The sequence below is a fragment of the Neodiprion virginianus genome, chromosome 2 (genome assembly GCF_021901495.1).
Source record: "Neodiprion virginianus isolate iyNeoVirg1 chromosome 2, iyNeoVirg1.1, whole genome shotgun sequence".
Classification (NCBI taxonomy): domain Eukaryota; kingdom Metazoa; phylum Arthropoda; class Insecta; order Hymenoptera; family Diprionidae; genus Neodiprion; species Neodiprion virginianus.
Genome location: NC_060878.1, coordinates 12,059,427 through 12,075,386, shown reverse-complemented (window position 1 = coordinate 12,075,386; position 15,960 = coordinate 12,059,427). Strand labels below are relative to the sequence as shown.

Below are 15,960 nucleotides of genomic sequence, written 5' to 3'. Positions count from 1 at the left end.
ATGGATGAGGGTAAGGTGTTTCGGTTAGGCTGTGGCTTGGGGACTGACCTGGATGACAGGGCTGTATTCGCTAGCAGTGGTGCTGGCAGTAGATTTAATCGTGCCAGTATCGGAGGTGTCCAGCGGTCTAGAACTGCGCCTTCTCACTTTGTCAGCTTCTCGGGAAAATCTAACTTCAACGTCAAGTCTCCTGGCCTCTAACTGATCTCTCAAGTCTTGTCTGTTTCTGAACACAATTTCACTCTCAGTCTTTTCTCGTCTTGGTCTTTGCAGTCTTTCGCCAAACGAGAAGTCCGTAAGTACTGGTTCACCGGCGCTGCTCTTCTTCCCGGCAATGCCTGCCACGCTTATTTCGCTGCCCCGCCTGTTACCGCTGGCAAATATGCTCGGCTTAGAATCGGACTTTTGCAAATAGGCGGAGTGTCTGGTGGACGGGAAGAAGTCCGAATTTTCCCTCCTGAACGCTCGGCTGAATGGCCCGTTAGCCAGTTTCGAGTCCGACTCTTGGCGTCTGTGAACAGGCTTGGTCTGCTCGAACTTTTTCTGACTTATGTCCAGCCTTTTTAGCGTTCGCTCGCTCGACGACGAGGACCTTTCTTCGCTACTCGACTTTGTAGCCACTTCTTGTTTCATTTTGTCCAGACGTTCATTAAATCCTTGAAAGAACCGCGTAAAATCCCACTCTTTTAATAGCAATTGCTCATCTATTTCCGACCGTCGGTTGTTGTTTCCCAATTTATCGTCCGGTTGATTTAGTTTCTACGTGGGTGATCACAGAAATAACATAAAACATGCATAATATGTGTCTGTGTATGTAACAAATATGAGTCCACCTTTACACTCAGTTTCCAAATTTTACTTGTACATTTTACATCATCAATTTTTCAGACAAAGTCTTCTTATCGCTTGTCGGAAATAAGCATTTTAAACGATATTCTTCAAAAGCAACGTGAAAAAATTTAAAACTATTTATCAAAAAAACTCTGAGTAAATATACGAATTCCGAAAAAATTTAAAAAGGTCGTATAAACTGATTATTTATCGTCGTATTGCACTCAATTCCAAAACACTTTCAACGATTTCATTGGCGACTTTATGAGAAGTTGTCGAATGTTAAAAATTCTGGATTGACACCACTGAATTTCTCAATAAACATTTCTGGAAAATAGCAAATGCTCTAAGAAATTTCAATTTCAGTATTTCCACAAAATTCACATTGAATTTTATTATATCGATTAAAACTTTGTAAAAATCTTAGAACAATTTGAATAAAATCAGAAATAATCAGAATATACAAGAAATTGGGTCAGAATTATTCAGATATTTGTTCCATCATAGTTTGAAATATTTTCCCATCAAAAAATAAACTATATTCAGTAGAAATTCACTGTAATTATTCAAAATCACTTTGAATTTAAAATTCACTTGCTTTGAGCGTTCCAATTAATAATAGTTGAACAAATTTGAGTAAATATACTATAAAACACAGCACATCAATATTTTGTTATGAATATTGGTACAGGCAATTTTCATAACGAAGACTTTTTGCGATTGCCTGTAAATCGATTAGCGACATGAAACTTGGAAACCAGTATAACAGCGTACTACCAATATTAAATGAAAACTAATCTAAGTACGTAGTGACAATTGTTACACGTAGGTAGCTATTGCCACATTGGTAATGTAACATTAACAGACGACAATAATGTGATGTGTGTGGGCTCTTTTAAGCACATGTCACGTTGTCTTGTTTGTGAAGCACGATAACCGTGAGACAAAGTGCTACTGACATTGAGATTACACAATTATCAATAACACACACAGCTACAGTATTATTATTATTTATATTATTTATATTACCTTTCTTATTGTTGTTATTATTATTATTATTATTATTATTATTGTACAAGATGATATATTAATTGATTCGATTCTGAAGATTATTATTATCATTGTTGTTGTTATTGTTGTCTTCTCTTCCATAATATAATATTGATAGTAAACGTTTCCTTAAATATATAAAATAAATGTGAAAGAAAAAGAAACATTAGGCAATTGTTCAGCAAACTTTGTCCCTTTTGGACAAAGTCTGTTTGATAATTGTCAAAACACCTCCAATTATCAGACTGAGACGTGAAGAAAACGGATTTCAGAATTGCAACACCACAGAACATCGCATTTGCTTTGAAAATGGCAAATTTTATTTAAGCGTATCGGTGAAACTTTGCGAGCAGCTGTGACAAAGATGCCAATTATTTCTGGAACTATTGGATATTAGTAATTTGAAATCGTTGTCTGAGTTATTTATATTCCTGGACAATGAGTTTACATCTTACGTTCAAAGTTTTTATAATAGTTTTTGTTGTTTCACAATGGAGAAAACTTAACACGATATTTATTATTCATGCGCTGAAATGTAAACAATAGCGTGACTAGTGAAAATCTTTGTCAGAAACTTTCGGTAAGTTGTACAAATTTACTCAAAATGTTAATTTTTGACAGTTTTGCAGTTTTTATTAGCAAATCTCTCGACAAATTTTGTATAATTTTTAAGAATTCTGTGGAAATTTCTCAATTTCGGTGCAGAAAATTGATTTTGAACGATTTGTTGTTAAAGCTATGTTATTTCTTGAATATTCCTAAAGTTTTAATATTGTAATTGTAGTTTTAGTGAAAACATTATTTTACAGATAAGCTTACATTTTATCAGCTGTATGTCAAAAAAATTTAATTTGTATTTCAAAAATGTCAAATTTCTCTCAAAAATCAAAATTCAACCCAGTTTTCCGTATCGCGGTTACATCAGCAAATATGCAAAAACGTTAGAACTCAGATTTTTTTTCAGATTTGTAATACAAAATGAGATCACGAAAGTATGAGTTTTTTTTAAAGAAATTGGTCCAGTTTTCACCTCTTATTAGACGTGATCAGAAACAGTTAGAGAGAAGCGGGAACTCGGAGTTTTTCAGATTTTCAATGAAAAATGAAATTCCAAAAAAATACGAATTCGTTACAGGAACTTGCACTAATCTCTGAAAATCTTTCAGACATTGTAAGAATAACTCAAACTGTCAAAAATAATACAGAATTTCTAAACAAAAATGGAAGATTTTTTTCACCAGATAATGTTTAATCCTTTATATGAGTAGACATTCAAGTATGCGATAACAACGTATAATTAGTTACTTTTAATTAATATTCGAAAGCATGAGGCCGATAAACTTTCGGCAATTGGACAAAAACAATGAATGTCGTAAAACGTTGCGTAATGCTCTGATTGTCGGTAAAACGATACAGCAATGCAGAGAAATGGGTAATAGAATGATGTGATATGTGAATACAATTTTATGATTCTACCCTGTTAGGTGAACGACACATAAAATTCCCACGTCCCTAGTCTTGAAATGTGTTGCAATTTGAGCCATCTTCGTTTTCTTTCATATGATAATGTGTTCATGTATATTTTTCTCCTTTCTCTCTGTCTTTCTCAGAAGAAAGAAAACCTTGGTTATTTGTTTTATAATATTATATCAAGTATTTATTACAACACATTTAGATAGCAACACAGTCAAAGCGCTTTATGAAGTACCGATGACCATAGTCAAAAGGCCAAGCTTTTACACAGGCAACATACTTTTCATACCTAACGATTCCCATGAAAAAAAATTTTCTAATTAGCATATTTGACGCAATCTTTTTTATTCATAAGGATAGTTAACAACAACTTGTAGAAAAGATGTTTGTTAGATTTTGCAAGGTTTCAATATCGTTTTACTCGTTTTGTCTTATTATTAAAAAAAAAAATATTTTACTTTCCCAGAACTGCTTTATGCTTAAAAAATCCGTTGGTAAATTTCGGTAGATAAGATCAGATTTTGAAGCGATAGTACAAATGAGTCTACTAGCCGCTGGATTATGGTCATATTTTTTAAAAAGCACTCCAACTGCTTCGGTACAGCTGAACGAAAATAATTATCATTACTTTAGTCATTTAACCAGTAGAGACACGGCTATATGGTAAAAATATATCACGGGAATGAATAACTACGTTTCGATCTTGCAAAAATGTTAAATTTAATACTTACTCTTTGTATCACTAACGTTCTGTCTCCTGATTCCTCGTCGTCTGGAGTAGGCGGCAATGGCCTGTTGGGCGCGCCACCTAAAGACAATCAGGTTGTTAAATAGTTGTAATATGATAAATTGTAATAACTGATAAGCCGATGCTACAAATTCAAAACAGTTCTAGGTAGCTCCTCTACAAAATGAAATATTCAATAATTCGGACAGTCAGAGCCAAAGAACGAAATTATCAATAAAAGTTAATAAGATTGAGGCGTCAATGGGCAAGTAAATCACAGAAATTTGCTTAATTTCTCGTTTTCCAGAGTTTCATACATGTGTATGATGTTTGATACTATTCGTTAGATGTCAATTAACTTTTGAAAAAACGACAGCATTGAAATTAAGTCAAAGGAATAGAAAATGGGTATATTACCTTTGGGTTTACCTTCGTGCTGAGAGTTCTGGGCATTGTGCGTTGAATCTAATGGTCTGTAAGGAGAAAATTCAGGACTGGAGCACGAAAAATAAAGATGGGGAATGATGAGAGGATTTGTGATATATGCGGTATGAAAATGACAAAGGTGATGATGTAAACCAAAATGAGGAGGAGGGGTGAAAAAGTGTGTGATTAGTAAACGTTTCACGATCAGCATAGTACCTATACATTGTAAGCAACTGATATTGTTCTGTTCGAGATGATTGTACGAAGGCTGATATGTCGTAATGAAATATTTTATCAACTTAATTTTTTACAGGGTAAATCAATTCTATTCCATAGTAAAACGTAGCACAATTTAAGATTCTTGCGTCATCATCTTCCATAATTTTCATCAAAGTTACATAATTATAGAATATTTGTATCAGATTTCAAAGAAATAAGATGAATGACGTGATTTGCATGGTACAACAATTGTCCACTTTTATTTTTACTGGCTAGAACAATGGTAAACGAAATCGCAAAAGTCTCAAATTTGGCTAGATTATACTTTAGAATATCAATAATTCACTGTGAAGAAATTGAGAAAATTAAATATTGCATTACAAAACATCAGTGACTGAAAGGAAATGTTTCTTAAAATGCTAAACCCCTTCAATTCACCGGTTTCTGCATCAAAGATACAAAGTCAAAGTTAGTAATCTCAACGCATCGAAAGATTGGAAAAAAAAATACACTATTTTCCAAATTTAAAATGCCTTTGGAAGAGTTGAGTTTGCAAAACGTATGAAGTGCAAATTTTGCTTTGTTAGATTTACTGGATTTCAAATAATCTTAGCGTTATGAAAAAAAAATGACGATTTTTTTGTTCGAAAAGTACTTTGTTACATCAACATTACGAATTTTAGACTCATTCAAAGGTAGGGTTTATCGTAAGCGACAAACGATTTCGAGTCATGTAATTAATACGGAGGATTCCCTGCCAATTCAACCAATTATAGAATTTAATTTATTAAGAGAATTTTTTCTGTACAATCTAGAAGAAAAGTTTTAATCGATAAGTAAAGTCGAGATACTAAGGAATCGACGCAACCTACTCGGGAAAACCAATGAGATTTTATCGTTGAAATGAGAGAAAAAAAAAAAACACGCTACAACGAACCGTTTACTAGCCATGACAAATGTGTGAACTTACAGTGGTTTAGGTGGATCACTGGCAAGTAACGTTCCGTCATTTCGCAGATTATTCCCAGCCGCATCTTCGATGTCATCATCACTGTCACTCTCAACTGACAGTGTCTGAAATAAAATTCTATATCATTACTATTAAACCAATTTTCTGTCAACTTCAGAAGTCATCCAGGTAAATATTGCCTTTCCATACTGTAAATACTTAAACTTCAAGGTAGCGTTAATTTATTCTGCTGAAAGCTGAACATTTTCAAAATTGTATCAAGCGGTATAAAATAAGAATCCAAAGAATAAATGATGAAAACATACTGCGATATTCCGTGAAGTAAATTATTATGAAAATGTGCAAGCTTTAATGTGGGAAATAATTTGTGTTAGTAGGAGAAAAAACCAGCGCAATAAAGTGCTTTATAAATTCATTTAAAAAAAAAAAGTAAGAATTAACAGGAATTTAAGGGTATTATTGCAAACAAGAAAAGTTGAATTTTATTTTATTGAATCTTTTTTTTCATACCCAGACTGTAAAAATCGGACTTCAATTAGTTAAATTTTACGGCCGAAGTGCGAACAACAATTTCTTCATCGAGTATACGTAAACTATACGCCTTTTCGGTCGTGTTTTCCGAATGTTAAACTTTAAGCTTACGGATACGCGGACTTAAATCACGACTTTCCGGCTGTAAAACACGACCGAAAAGGCGTACTATACGGATGCTCGATGGAAAAATAATTCAAGAGACATTTTTGCGAGCGGAGACTCCGTTCACGATTTTTTACCTGATCGAGAATACTGGAAGACTGCTGCATCTGTTTGCTATTTTGATCGTTGGCGGGCGCCGAGTTTGTCGCCGATGTCGAGGCTGGAGGTACATTGCCTTTCTGGTGCCTGTTGGGCCTCGGAGGAGCCTCAGGGCCCTGCGGCACACCAAGCTCGTTCAGTTGAGCAGCCAGCATGTCCAAGTCCTACCACCCATACACACACAGCCCTGTTAGTCACTGCCTAAATACCACCACTCTATGATTCTCCTGAATTAAGCTCAATGTGACATCGGTTTGTTAGTTGCTCCAATTGTTAAAGCCATGATTGCGATTCGCTCGCCGTTAGTCAAGCAATGCAGTGAATGTTATCGAAAGTGATGACGAATTTTCTGTGTGTATATACATATATTATGGTGTAAATATTAGTAAAATTGTCTTTTTTTCCTGGTAAAAGGTTCAAAAGTTTCGTTAAAGTATAAAGTTACGCTTGTTAAAATTTGAGCTCTTAATATTAACAATAACAGGTTGCGGTTAAGGTCCTTACATTTTTTTGACTTCAAATAACTTTTGAAAGAGTCATAAAATGATAATCGACCTTTTTTGAAGAGCGTTCAATTCTCTACAAAAATATGTCTGTGAATTTCGTACGTTGCATCGTTAGCTAGTTATAAAAATTAGAAGGAGGAAAAAACTGTTCTTCCTGTGTTATTCTTATGGAAAATGGAAAACTGCATTGCGCAACCTTTTAATGTGAATGTTAAGAGCTGAAATTTTTATACCTGAATGAAACTTTCGAACCTGTTTCCAAGATAAACAATTTTGTTTTTACACACCATAATATACATATGTGTATGTATAATATGTATATACATAAATTTGTTTAGTTCTTAACTGAGACAAAATTTTACAAGTTAATTGGATTAAAACAACATTATTCCTGAGATAACTAAACAACGCTCACACTTCTCGGGTTTTTTTTTTTTTAGTTGTACAGAAAGACGACATAATTGGTATGTGATATTTACTACCTCTTAAAGTCAAGTTACGATACCCATTTCTGAAATAAATGGCGCTCTCCTTTTTAAAGATAGTTATATGCAAAATCTATTGGCAATGCGATTGTTACTTACATTCCAGAAGATTAAAGGAACCATTCAAAAAGAGCGATTCATTGTGTATGAAGCATTTTTCTTTTCTTTTTCTTTGTTGATTGAAAATGGATGGAAATTAATTCATTCAAGCATAACAATATTATTAACATTTAAAGTAAGACTAAGAATGTGTGCAGCATAGTTGTAGAGGATCAGTAATTGTTTGAGAATGAAGTGGAATAATATGTAAGGAAATAGGTGTGGTAATCTTACCTCTGGCCTCCTCGGCGGCAGCTACAGTACATGAACATGAAAAAAAGAAAAATAACCAAATACATTCCAAAGCTGAAAACAAGATGTGTCATAGTCTGTGTGTGATAACGTGTGCATTTTAGCGATGCGTGTGATACAAAAGAAGAATGTGTCTTGTGCCAAAATAGACGCAATTGCTGAGTGCTACTATAATTTTTTAACTACACAAAAGTGTTTGAGCAGACAATTCGATTCAATTACAGGGTGTCTAATCAATCATGAAAAATAAAATACCCGAAGAATTCATAGTTTTTTCAAAGCAATTTAGACATTTTTCGTAGTCTATCTCCTTCTGAGAGAAGTATCCTCAAGGTTCTAGGATATAAAACTGGAAATAATAACATATACTGCTTGGTAATTGCTGTAAGATATTGAAAAACTTGAGGAAGAATAGTTTTTTACCCGGGCAATCTGAAATTGACTACTTCACGGGTTTCAACAAAGACAAAGATTAAACATTAAGGTGTTGCATTTGGAAACAACATTTATTTTTTTACATCTACACGAAGCTTGTTTTTAGAGATATTAAAAAAGTTTCCCTGAGAATTCCAGAGTTTACAGATATTTTTTGAAACTAGACACCCTGAATTTCGTAAATTTCACCTAACTGAACTTCTTAGAACGGGAAAGTAATTGATAAAAAATAAACACACAGATGTTTGGAGTAGAATTTCTAGTTTGCTAAATATATGTACAAAATACGAGTAATAAGCAAATGTCGTTCGATTGAGGAGAATATTATCGAGGTGAGATCACACTACAGACATTTTTTTTCCATATGCCATCGATTACTTGATAATTATAGAATAAAACTGATGACTCACCATTGGTTTGAATATGCGACTGTTTCTCTGAGATGCGGATTGACCTCCTGACCCTCCGCTACCCCCACCCGATGGTACTTGGTGGTTAGACGGAGGTGGAGAGACCTTGTGTGGTTGTCTCGGGTCGTCGCGAGGTGTCGGAGGCAGCGGACGAGATGGAGGCTGTGGGTCTGGCACCACTGCAGGTTAGAGAGAAGAATACCAAATTCATGCAACAAATGTCACTTCACACATCAAGCAGTTAGAAGATTTGTTTAGTGTTAGCAAACAACGATGAAGTTACTTTTGTTAAAATTCGTTTGAAAGGAGTCTGTGTCAGGTTATTTCGGATTTCAAAAGTTCATTTAGCTTAATTTAGTTTAGTTTAGTTTAGTTTAGTATTTATACTCGATTCTTCCCCTGGCAAAAATTACTATCAAAACCTTGCAGGAATTTCTATGAAATTACTCAGAGTGAGAATATCTGAGAGTTTCTCAACTTTTTTGGAAAATCTCTGACGCATTCCAACAGTTACTAGGAATTAATTATGTGGAAATGCCTCAATCCTATGCAGAAAAACTTTGATATTTCCTGAAATTTGCTCCAAAAGTTTTCATATTCCTGATTTTATTTGAAATATTCTGTTACAAAAATGTGTCCTAAAAATTTCAGATTTCTCTCAAAAATCAATCATAGTTTTCCATAATGCAAAACTTTTAGAAAGTAGGTAGAAATACCAGAACTCAAATTTATTGAGATTTGTAACATGAATGAGGTTTTAAAAGAATGTGAATTCTTTCCAAGAACTGTCTAGAATTTTTTTATAATTTTTCATACATTATTCAAATAATTCAAACTTTCTCAGCAATATTTCAGATGTTTCGCAGTGCTGTCCGAATTAAATAGTATATTTTATGAATTTTTTTCACCAGGGAAAAAGGATTATAATAACTAAGAAACAGTCAAATACTAAACACAACTTACCGATAAGCCTGTGAGGTATCGCAGGACGGGCAGGAGGTCCTGGCTCTGGAATTTCTCGCCTGCCTTTGTCTTTGGCAGGAGGTTGCGGGGCATCTTGAGTCAGCGTCCTTCCTTCCTGAATCTGTTGGAAATTACGTCGGAGCGTATCCCCTCCAGGTGCTTGAACGATCGACGAAGGTTCACCAGCCAGCGCTGAATCCTCTTCCTCATTTTCACTACCGCTATATCTGTAGTCGTCTCTTTCTGCAATGAAATCATCAACGGGATCAGTGAAAAAGTGGTATAATTCAGCAGAGGAAAAAGTTCGCTTAATCTTCGATTCTCCCGAATCTGTTCTCTACTATCAAATCATAAAATAAACGCCGCCCGATAAAACATATCGTACAAATCACCAAGATGGTAGATAATTACCAATTGCTATCCTAATTAGCAGATAATGAAATTGTATTATTTTATTATTGTTGATAAAATTGTTACTCCAACAATTCGAAACCAGGTTTGGCGCTAAAATATTAAGTGAAATAATGTTGGAAAATAACCGAGCCTAGACAAACCTTTTTCCTGTTTGCGTTTCTTGCAGCGATCGATGTGATCCTTTAATTGAATCCGAACCTGCCGCTCAGTCGGTTGATCCCGAATAAATGGATGTTTAAGAAGCTGCTCCGTGTAAGGCCTTTGATGGTAATCCTTGACTAGAACAGTCTCGATAAATCCGTGAAACTTTTTGGCCCATTTTTTTGACTTGAGTCGTGGCGGTGGATTACGCGGGATCAAAAACAATGCCTGTAACATGTGAATTCCATTATAAAAATATACTAAACATGTGCGACGCGATTAAAACATGATCCATAAAAAAAATGTTTCTCGGGTTTCGGTAATTTCCATTGTGTAGTAAGCAGAGATCTATGATGGAAAAAAAATTGTTTTTTACTATTTTTCTAACAAATTGTGAAATATTTTGAAATCTATACTTATTTTATTATTATATTCTGATTAATTTTACGTAATTCAAACACTGTTAGAGATTAGGGCACGAAATTCACCAGAAATTTGAGAAAAAAGGTTTTCTTTTTTATATTTCATAAAGTTTTCCTACAAAATCTCTAAAATATTTCCATCATTTGACTGTATCTCAATTCATTTTCACGTTGATCATTAATTTCTTCAGTCTTGAAACTCTGAACTTAAAGCAAATTTGTTTGAATTTGTTGCGGTACTTATAGAAAACTAATCTAAAATACGTTTTTCCATCATCGAATACTCACTCTCATGGGATGAAGATCACACAGCGGTGGTTGAGACTCTGCCATTTCTAAAGCAGTGATACCGAGTGACCACAGATCGCTTCTGTTGTCGTATGTAGCATCAGGATTTTCGTCGCAGGCAATAACTTCGGGTGCCATCCAATATGGGGTGCCGATAAACGTGTTTCTCCGTCCGATTGTTCTGTCTAACTGTGCGCTAACACCAAAATCAACTACAAGAAAAGATACAAACGTTAGACCCAGGTACCTATAGAGTTTTTATGGTGATTGAATTCAGTTTGTCAACAAAAATAAAAAGGGAATTTAATCACCTAATTTCACCTCAGCGTTGTCCGTAAGCAAAACATTTTGCCCTTTAATATCTCTATGAATAACTTTGTTGCTGTGGAGGTAACTGAGACCCCTGAGTATTTCTCGAGAAATATAGGCGATCCATTCTTCTTTCAGACTTTGGCCTTTTGTCGATTTTACCAAATCGGTGACTGAGCCTGCACCGCAATATTCCATTACTAACCACAGTTGGTCATCTTTGCCCGGTGGCGACTTCTTTATAAATGCTCCGTAATACGTCGCTATATTTCTGTGATTCGAGTACTGAAACGAGAGAGATATCCATTGCAGTTTGCTGATTGTGCCCAAGAAACTTAAAAACGTTGACTTATCCTTATTTATTTCATCAAGGTAACTAATTAAATTTGACCAAAGATTCCAAGAAGGAAAAGCGAACATGAGGAACTGGGAGAGATAATAGCCAGCTTTTTAAGAGCATGGTTAGTTAATCCTTTCCTTACCCGCTTGAGTACATTAATTTCCAATTTTATTTCCTCCTCTTCATCCTGAAAAAAAGAATACAGAACAGTAAGTACACAAAAGTTGTGCGTGATAAATCCAAAAGTTCAGTGAATTTGAATATATTATTTTATCATTATCCAAGCATCATAAAAAATATCGATGCATGATCTGGACAGTTTAAAAATAAAATATAGTAATCCTGATATCTGGCTCAACCAAATTTCTAAAACAGGTGGCATAATATGTAAATTTTCATCTTCAGTGAGAAACGATAAAGAAGTAGGTAAGAATTTGATTATGAAACATACAAATACTGAGGAAACCAATAAAATTTGATTCAATAACTCACCTCCGTGACGTCCATAACTTTAATCGCTGCCAACTGACCCGTCTTTGTGTGCCGCCCCTAAAGCAATAAGAGAAGGAAAAATGTAAGCATTTTTATAACTTCAATGATTTTATTTTATTTTATTTTATTTTTAAAAAAATAATCATATATATATAAGCTGCAACACAATTTCATACAGACATTTGAATAACTACTTTAATTATAGACATTTTCAAGACTTGTGCCGGGCAAGGGAGGAGATGGATGAGTGACAATTATTATGCGTCTGCAGCTGTCTTATTCAATTTAATATTGATGATACAAATAAAATGGTAATTATACTAATAACGACCACAATAACGATTATTGTGTCGTGAAGGTTGCAATAACGACTTAATAAACTAAATAATCAAAACTACAATGAAAGTAAGACTTGAAAAACAGTTTTTGACAATCTATGAATATTAGGATTTGTTGAAATATTCTAAATGCGCCTTAAGGCATATCTGTCAGTTCTACCTTACCGACTACAGTCGAGCTGATCGTGCCAATTCGAGTATCTAATAAATGAAGTTCCAAATCAATCGGTTTTTAAAAATATGTTTATGATGTCGAATGGTCATGGAACCAAGTACGGAATTTTCTGGCAATCTAATGGAACGACGAAGAATAGAACTTGTTCGATGAAAAAAAAAATTCTAAGAACAATTATATAATCAACATTACCTCGCGAGAAAATTCCCTGACCCATAAAAAAATACTCCAACTTTTCTCTGACTTCTCTGATCATTTTTCGACTTCCCTTACTTTTCCCTGATTTTCCGATTTTCTCTGACCAGTGGTCACCGTGTTCTAGAATCTGGGAAAGTATCTCAGCCATACATACTAAGGTCCGAAAATGTGTACGACAAAAATAATTTGGTCTGTAAGGATGCGAACGTCGAGTACCCTCTAAGCACAATTTGGTTTTCTTTACCGACCGAGTCTCACGTAAAATTAAGCTTGGATAATCAAAACCTTGCACATATCCCTTTGATAAATTCGATGGCCTGATTTATTGTGACATACTTCTTTTCAAAACTGTTGTATATATCTACTATTTATGTTTTTTCTGTATTAAAACAAATTTCGTGTTCCAGAAATATGTTCACTTTTGGAAACAAAGGCTTTCATGAACAGTTCCTCCATAAAACCCAGTGTTGAATATCCGATTTGGCAATTTCCTCTTTCTCTTATCAGGTCGATGACCTGGTCTCAAATTTTGCAAGCATGAAAATATGTTCTTCGACCTTGATATACTAAAATATACATTTTTTCATGTGGCAATAGATTTCGTGACCTCTAAGTACATAACCCCATGGTTGACGATAAACTACCTCAAAGTCTGATTTTCACGCATTAAATAAAAGTACATGCGTATTCTATTCACTTTCCGTCCTCGTCTTCTTCTTCGTCACCGCCGAGGTCATCACCCTTCTTCGAACGCACTCGGCACTCCGGACTCGCGCGCTTTATAATACTTTATACACGTCACTCATAGGTACATACATGTAGATACACGGTTTAAGCGTATGTTACATGCATTTGAAAACACCATCAAGGCTTCACCCACAGAGAGGCGTTAGTTAATTAAAATAAGAATTTAGAGGATGTAGACCCGGCTACGGACTCGTTCTTTCCTGACAATTAAAATGTAAAACGTGGTTACAAAGTTTATGTTTCTCAGATAAAAACCACTTCGAACGATTCATTTGCAAATTTGCACGCGTTAGCAATTCTCGTATTTTTTTCTCACTCTCTGTACTTTGTTTACAGGCAACATCTTTAAACGTCGTCAATTTATAATCAAAAATACAATATTCACGGGATTTTTAACCAAATTAGTTGAAAATTTTTAACTCATATTCGTATCACCTTTGTACAAAAAATTTTTGAACGACAAGTGCGAATTTTTTTACACAATCCGATCTTTCTAAAATCAAATAAGATACTACAGTTCGCATATTCTGTTTAGTCGCACTCTGCGTCACAGGAAGCGTAATAAAAACTGTGACGTCAGATCGGAAATAAATAGCAAACCTCATTACCTAATGATTTTAGGTTTGCTGTTTATTCTAGAGATCATAAAAGTATATTAGAATGTTTACGAATCATTGAGAATTTCAAATTAACCACGAAGCTTTACGACTAAACAAAAACTTCGATTATAGTAGCTCCCTTGTTTTTTGCAAATATTATCATCTCTAATGAAAAACTCAATAGTTATTTCCAGCGTTATTTCTCAACAATAGACACCTACATGGGATAAAAGCTGCACCATAGTCCATATTTACGAAATGTAAAACAGTACTGCCTTTTTGTTCTTCCGGAAGATTTGCGTCGGTGATAGTGGTGATAATGGCAGTGATAGTGTGGGTTTTAAACCTCGGTAACCGCAAGCAGCTGGATTGAACGTATTGTCGTTATAGCGACAAGGGCACATTACTGGCGATAGTATCTTATCTTCACACATAAACCACCTGACACAAACAACAATCTGCAAGGTATGCATAACAGTTTCATATAGGGGCAATGGCCACAGTTATCACGTATTGCACAGTGTCGAGGTGCATTAATAAGTATTAAAACCCACAGTGTTGTTTTTACGAGGGATGCATGGCGTCGAGGTCTGATCTCGCTTTCTTTTGAATGGTGGAACCATTCGCCGTTGCCTGACCCACCTGCGGATCGTCAATGTCCAGCTAACTGGAACCGGATCATCGGTTCTTCAACACTCTACTACTCTGGTCTACCGCTTGACCGTTTGAAAATTGCATACTGGATTTCGAGGCTTCATGGTTTCATGAATTTGAAAGACAGAGTTCAAATGACTTCGTTTTACTTGGAGTGACTCCACCAGACGGACTCCCATCAATTGAAAAGACTTTGAAAGTCTTCAAAGGACTTTAATTGTATTATGAAGACTTCAAGTGCCTTTACGTGACTTCATAAATGCAATATCAAGCGGTTTTTAATAGTGACTTCGATTGATTACGCACAGCTACGTAATTTAAAAACACTTCAATTGCGTTCGAATAACTTCATATAACTTGAGACAGCTTTATTTGAATTCCAGGTACAATTTTCCCCGGAGATGTCAGGCAGACAAAAATATTGAGCGATGAAGAGTCAAATGTAAAAACCTAGCTTTAGTTCGCGACTGAAGGACCACATTCGACTGTTCACAAAGCGTTTGTATTCTGTGAGAGGTTTACATGTAGACATTGGAGAGCAGACGCATTTCAGTTTCCGTATCCCCCTTTATTGCGTGTATATATAACGCGTATTTTGTACCATAAAGGAACGAGGCACAATACATATACAAAGAATAGCCATGTAATTCGACATCCAAGTATGTAGATGCGTAGTCTAGTATAACACAACAACAAGAAACCGAATCCCAGAAAAGGAGTTACTTTTGTCGCGTTTCCATTGTTTAGTTGATCGTGAGTGGAAACCGAAGTTCAAAAACGGATATCGATTCGCTTTCGAAGACACAAAGCACTCCGTCTCTGAGACAAGGAAACTAAGATGAAACTGTCTCGGTGTTCTAAGAACTAACTTACACCAAAGTCATATAGGTATACAGCCTATAGATGACGATATTGTTTTCCCAGTATCGCTATCCGTTCACCTCACAACAATGCAACTATAGACAGATATAAGTAATGCGTGTTATATGTTACATGAATTCACACCATGTGCAAAGATAATAACAACAGCAATAATAATAATAATAATAATAATAATAATAATAATAATAATAATACGGGGCAAAGAAAGATCGGTAAAAGCATAGAGATAAATTCTTTATCTTTCAAGGGTGGTGTTCAAGTCCTGAGAGGTACAAGATGCTGTTATAAGAGTGGCCTTTCATTTCTATGCTATAAGAAAA

At 34.9% G+C, this 15,960-nt stretch overlaps 1 protein-coding gene and 1 long non-coding RNA gene across 9 annotated transcripts in view; one reads left to right on the top strand and one right to left on the bottom strand.

Annotated features, from left to right (window-relative positions):
* Positions 1-15,960, bottom strand: part of LOC124298187 (serine/threonine-protein kinase mig-15) — a 38,909-nt gene that overhangs the window by 16,077 nt on the left and 6,872 nt on the right. For 2 of the 8 annotated variants that reach the window (XM_046749864.1, XM_046749868.1), the window contains exons 3-15: positions 12,048-12,104; positions 11,698-11,742; positions 11,218-11,500; positions 10,907-11,118; positions 10,196-10,424; positions 9,642-9,884; positions 8,679-8,857; positions 7,816-7,836; positions 6,470-6,655; positions 5,697-5,800; positions 4,499-4,575; positions 4,086-4,162; positions 49-759 (exon numbers count right to left, since the gene is read on the bottom strand). In XM_046749864.1, the coding sequence (XP_046605820.1) occupies positions 49-759; positions 4,086-4,162; positions 4,499-4,575; positions 5,697-5,800; positions 6,470-6,655; positions 7,816-7,836; positions 8,679-8,857; positions 9,642-9,884; positions 10,196-10,424; positions 10,907-11,118; positions 11,218-11,500; positions 11,698-11,742; positions 12,048-12,104 (2,424 nt within the window). The remainder of the gene's footprint in view (positions 1-48; positions 760-4,085; positions 4,163-4,498; positions 4,576-5,696; positions 5,801-6,469; positions 6,656-7,815; positions 7,837-8,678; positions 8,858-9,641; positions 9,885-10,195; positions 10,425-10,906; positions 11,119-11,217; positions 11,501-11,697; positions 11,743-12,047; positions 12,105-15,960) is intronic. The other 6 variants (XM_046749870.1, XM_046749872.1, XM_046749866.1 and 3 more) reach the window with 5 other exon arrangements.
* Positions 8,748-10,342, top strand: LOC124298196 (uncharacterized). The gene is made up of 2 exons (XR_006906746.1): positions 8,748-8,863; positions 9,590-10,342. It is a non-coding gene; the product is annotated as an uncharacterized LOC124298196 (long non-coding RNA).